Genomic DNA, 6,015 nt, shown 5'->3' on the forward strand with positions numbered 1-6,015 from the left:
TCGGCCGTCAGTGTCCATGCCTCGCAACCATACAGTACAATGGAGACTACCAGGGCTTTGTAGAGTTTGAATTTTGTGGAGAATCAGATGTTACTTTTCCACACTCTGTTCAGTTTGGTTATGGCTGCAGTGGCTGTGCCAGTGCGAATTCTTATTTCTGCTTTGCTGCTTCCATCTTTTGTCAGGGTTGCTCCTAGATATTTGAAGTTTCCGACATCTTCCAGTTGTTCTCCGTTCATGAAAATAGTGGCATGGGCCATGTTCACGCTGTTTACCATGGTTTGGATTTCTCTGTGCTCCACCCAGGCAGCTCCATATTGGAAAACGACAACTTCAACCAGCCAAAAATAACGCAACAACAAGAGATTTTGTAAAACTGTTCACAGACACACAGAAAGCACTGACGGTGACGGAAAAGACTGGTCATGTTGATTAACCAGAACATCCAGCGAGGTCTTTGTGTTTTCAGTGTGAAGGATTTCTTTGTGAGCTGTCAGTGATCCTTCTCCTCTTCATGACCGGTGGACCCCATAACCCCCCCCCCCAAAAAAAAACAACAAAACAACAACAAACAAACCCCAAACAACTCTATACCAATAATGAATACACACAATACGTTTGGCAAAGCTCTTCCAGCCGCCCCCCCTCGCCCCCACTATTTTGTGCACAAAAACAAAAAACAAACGTTAAACATGAAAAGAAAGACATCGTTGATAATATATCATGTGCGAGAGATGTGAAGATGTGCATTCATTCGAGATTGGGGGGTTGGGTGGGGGAGTGGGGGTGGGGTAGGGTGAAGGGTAGGGATCAAAGTTTATGGGATGGGTGCCGGGTGAGGGTGTAAAGGAGAAAGAGTGTGGATTACCTTTTTTTTCTTTTACGAAGAGGATCTTTCCAATCCTTACACCTTTGACAGTCCGTATCTTATACACATTAGCATCCCAGTTAACACAACAATTTCGCCCATCCTCATAATCTTTCCACTGCGCATTTAAGTGGGGGAAAAATCGAGACAATCAATTCATAAGCTTATATATTTTGACCGTTAATAAGAAGCTGCCAATTCCGAGAATCTGTTATGATTCCTTTCTTCCCACCTGTCATCAACGCACCTCACCATTCCCCAGAGTTCAGTCGCCACCGGGTGTCAACTAGTACACAGGATGAGCAATTTCAAAAGCCTTTTTTGCTTGTTTGTTGTTGCTGTTTTTTTAACGGAGTGTGAACGCACTGACGCATGAAATTTTAGGGTTCCGTCGATTAATAACAAGGCTACCATTGTCACAAAGTCATGGTAGGTTTCATAAATCGTTCACGTCCAGTTTGTCACGTCCCCTGTTTTAACGTCCAGTTTACTTTTGATGGACCGGGGCAGACAGGGAATTTTATCCAAGTCGCTGGATCTGGGGTTGGTGCATATCTATGGTGACACGGCGAGAATACAACTACTCAAGGAACATGACGGTTGTCGTGGAAGTGAGGAAGACATTTCACCCACTGGACCTCTGACCGGACTGTGACATTCTGTGCACTGAGCATTTGCTTCCCCTTAAAAAAACCGTCACAGAATGTTCAGTGGATCACAGAGAATCGTTCCACCCATTCTACAAAAATTGAAATAAAATAAGAAGAAGAAGGAATGAGAGAAAGAAAGAAAAAAAGCACACCCGTCAGAATCTGTAGATGATTTGGATTCAAGACTCAGCTGGATTTCGCTCAGTAATCTGTGTACGGGCAAGAACAGTGGAGAATAGGATCGGATTTCAAATACATGTCATACACACTGGTACTGTTGAGGCACACACACACACACACACACACACACAATAATATCAAACGCTCTGGTCCATGAACGCCAGAGACGGGAGGGAGGATGCTTTCTCCCCACTTTCTTCGGTTCTCGCTGTCAGATCTGAATTCAAAACGTGAAACCTGAATGCACGAACATAGAGGGGTCTTCAACAGCTCAGTGGATCCGAGGAGTCCGCCCCACAGAAAACACCTACACCATGAAAGGGGAGCACAGGCCCTACATTCCGTGAACAACGTGTGCAGGGGAGAAGGGTCTGTTATTGCCGGTCCTTTCAGTCTCCTGTCCTTTTTTGGGGCAAACCCTTCTGTCCTTGGCAAACCCTTCTGTCCTTGGCAAACCCATCTCTTGTCATTTATAGCGAATCTATCTCCTCTCCTTTTTTTTGGCAAAACTCTCCTGTCCTTGGCAAACACATCTGTCCTTTTTGGCAAACCCTCCTGTCCTTGGCAAACCCATCCCCTGCCCCTTATGGCAAACTGTCTTGCTGTTGTGATATGTACACTGATAACAATGAGTCGACACATACATACATCTTCAAACTGGGCTTTCTCCGTCCGCAGTTTTTGAAAGCCTTTCTCGGCATGCCCTTTCCTTCTCTCTTTGGCATCACAAGGACTGCTGACCAGCTGTATTAGATTACCCGTCTCTGAACGATGAATACATCAAGAGCCCTCAGTCACAGTGTTACTGTTCGGCAAGCGCCTTTTTTTTTCTCCCTCAGCACCTTCATTGGCATGTCAGGAACAACGTCCATCAGTAACTACCAGGTTAGAAAGAACTCCTTCGTTCGCGTCGTATTACATGAAGTGCTTTTCGTTACAACGGAACCATCAAAGAAAAAAAATTCTTAAGACGTACTACTCAGAATAATCATACACATTTGAACAACGACTCTTTGTGAAGACTAACATCAGTGCTATCAGTTCCAGCCGTTCCTTTTCCAAACGTGTCTCTTTTCAGGCGAAACAACACGGCCAGTGTTCTGTCTTGTTGCACTGGTCTGGAATGGGTACTAATAAAACATAAACGTGTCATCTAATCGTCAGCTTACCGCACCTAACGGCGGCTCTTGGTGGGTAGATATGTATAACTGGGACAACAATAGCCAATACTGTCCCTTGTTACCTGTCTACAAACTGAACCAAGTCAATGAAATCGCCAAGTTCCGAAAGCTAATTATTCCGACTGTCATTTTTTCTTCCTTTTTTTTTTTTTTATTTCGTTGGAAACGATGAGCGATTTCCAAGCAGTCGCGGCCCTTTACACTTCTCAACAGAACAGAAGCAAAACTGAACAATGTTTCAAACCGTAATCCACTGTCCGCCTGGTCGTTGGGTCTGAACTGTTATTTTCGGAAAGTTCAAGTACACTTTGTGACTTGTAGTTCTGGGCACAGACTTCCCTCTTGTGTGTGTGTGTGTGTGTGTGTGTGTGTGTGTGTGTGTGTGTGTGTGTGTGTGTCGCCGTGTAGATCTGCTATGGGACTCCAAAACTGATGTCGCTAACAGAACCTTTCATGTTTTAAGGTTTTACACAAAATCTACACTTCCTCGATTTTCCTCAATGATTAAACTGACACCCAACATCTCACGGAACACCCGGAAAAGCCCACCATGTCAGCCCTGGGGGGATTTCAGATCCACTCACCCACCACGTCAGTCGTCCTTCAGCCAGACACAGCACACTGACAGGGGACAGAAGGCTGTGGGTCTGCGGGCCTCGGCCACCAGGAAGTAGGTGAGTTTCTTCCCTTTGTCCTGTCTGTGTGTGTGTGCGTGTGTGTGTATGATGTATGTGTGTGTGTGTGTGTGTGTGTGTGTGTGTGTGTGTGTGTGTGTGTGTGTTGTCACGGCAGAACAAAACAAACAATGTTCACAGGACAGTTTCCGGGGTCCGCCCGTGCAGCAAGTGACTCAGCTGCTTGGAAGGAGGAGTCACTTTGCTGCGAGAGTCGTCCAGCAGGCACTTCATCTCCGAGGGCTCCTCGCACTCCCCGGGATGGCTGCCCGTCTGCCCCTGCCCCTTCCTGTCACCACCACCTCCACCACCGCCGCCGCCGTCGCAGCTGCCAAAACTCACCGTCGGAGACATCAGCGGCGCCTCCATGTCACTGAAATCGTGCGGCAAGGCGGCGGCGCTGGAGGTTCCGCTGACGACGCTGGAGTCCGCGTCGGTGGTGTTGGTGGTGTTGGCGGTGAAGGCCGAGCCGTTCATGACCTCGGCGGTGACGGTGACCTCGGAGCTGTGCGGCCTGGCCGTGGCCAGGAGGTGGGCCTGGAGATCCGAGGCGGCGGTGGAGGAGGCGATGCTGGAGAGGCTGGGCAGGGTGTAGTAGGGCACGTCGTTCTTCACGTGCTGGAAGGATGAGGAGCAAGGCGAACCCACCAGGGAGGAGAAGTCCACCGAGTCATTGGAAGAGGAGGAGCTGGTGATCGGGGGCACGAAGCCGTCCGGGATGGTCCTCATGGTCGTCCGGGGCTGCAGGTGGCGGAGGTGGTGGTTGCTGGAGACCATGCCCGGGAGGCCCCCGAGATCGTGAGCCATGCCGTTCTGCATGGTGTATATCTTGCCCCGGTAGTCCAGGTTGCTGACCGACACGCAGCGCTGGTCCCGGTCCTGGGTCGGGAAGCCGGCCCGCTCGCGCTTCAGGCGCTCGTGGCTGATGCGGCGCATGCGCTCCGTGCGGTCCTCGCCCACCAGGAAGTAGGTGAGTTTCTTCCCTTTGCCCTGTGTGGTAGTGTTGTCACAGCGGCAGAACAGAAAAAAGCTCGGTGTCGTTACAAAATAAAATAGATGCCATATCATAAAATTAAATCAAATCAAATTATGGCGATTTGAGCCTCGCCGACCACTAAGGCCATCTAATTCCATATAAAATAAAACATGATAAAAAAAAAAGAGACAACACTAGGGTTAGGTTTAGGTACCGCGTCCGCCCAGGAGACGAGAGAGTCTGAGCACACTGGTTCGAATCCCACAAGTCGCCAGTACTCCCCCTCCCTCTCTATTAGATCTTGAGTGGTGGTCTGAACGCTAGTCATTACTGAGGATGAGACGATAAACCGAGGTCCCGTGGACAGCATGCACTTCAGTAGTGCACGGTAAAGAACCCATGGCAACAAAAGGGTTGTCCCTGGCAAAAGTTTGTCGAAAAATCCACTCCGATAGGAAGAAACCAAATAAAAATACAGTGCAATTCAGTTTCAGTTTCAGTAGCTCAAGGAGGCGTCACTGCGTTCGGACAAATCCATATACGCTACACCACATCTGCCAAGCAGATGCCTGACCAGCAGCGTAACCCAACGCGCTTAGTCAGGCCTTGAGAAAAAAAAGATAATAATAATAATAATAATAATAATAATAATAATAACAATAACAATAATAAACAAATAAATAAATAAGACAACAATGATGATAAATAAGCAAATGAATGTAAAACATGAAGACACACATTCACACATACACCCACACATGCGTAACAGATATGCACCAAACACGCAGTTTCACAGATATGAAAGCACAGTGCAATATAGTGCAATACAATACTACTACTTCGTTCGTGGGCTGCATCTCCCACGTTCACTCGTATGTATACGAGTGGGTTTTTACGTGTGTGACCGTTTTTACCCCGCCATGTAGGTAGCCATATTCCGTTTTCGGGGGTGTGCATGCTGGATATGTTCTTGTTTCCATAACCCACCGAACGCAGACATGGATTACGGGATCTCTTAACGCGCGTTATTTGATCTTCTGCTTGCGCATACACCGAGGGGGTTCAGGCACAAGCAGGTCTGCACATAACTTATATTGACCCGGGAGATCGGAACAAAAACAACTCCAACTTTTACCCACCAGGCGCCGTTACCGAGATTCGAACCAGGGACCCTATGATTGAAAGTCCAACGCTTTAACCACTTGCTCACTGTTGCTCCCGTCCAATACAATACAATACAATACAATACAATATCACTCCGCTATTGCACCCTTCCAATACAATACACATAGTACGTACACACACCGTCAACTTATTAATCAAACAGGCCAACAACAAGGGGCAGATGATGAAAAACTAAAGTTTATAAAAACCTTTTGGGCGGTAGTTGAATCCTCTTTGTTTTGACACGACGTTTCGGACCATGGGCCCGTTGTCAAGTGAAGAGAAGAGGACAGTGTGAATAGGAAAGCCAATGTGAGGAAAA

The 6,015-nt window shown here is 47.6% G+C and overlaps 1 protein-coding gene across 7 annotated transcripts in view; it reads right to left on the reverse strand.

Annotated features, from left to right (window-relative positions):
• Positions 1 to 606: 606 nt before the first annotated feature.
• LOC143292726 (guanylate cyclase 32E-like) overlaps positions 607 to 6,015 on the reverse strand; it is a 419,658-nt gene continuing 414,249 nt past the window's right edge. For all 7 annotated transcript variants that reach the window (XM_076603252.1, XM_076603251.1, XM_076603256.1 and 4 more), the window contains one exon: positions 607 to 4,543. In XM_076603252.1, coding sequence (XP_076459367.1) covers positions 3,689 to 4,543 — 855 coding nt within the window. In that variant the 3' untranslated portion in view covers positions 607 to 3,688. The remainder of the gene's footprint in view (positions 4,544 to 6,015) is intronic.

This window comes from Babylonia areolata, chromosome 18, assembly GCF_041734735.1.
Source record: "Babylonia areolata isolate BAREFJ2019XMU chromosome 18, ASM4173473v1, whole genome shotgun sequence".
Lineage (NCBI taxonomy): Eukaryota > Metazoa > Mollusca > Gastropoda > Neogastropoda > Buccinidae > Babylonia > Babylonia areolata.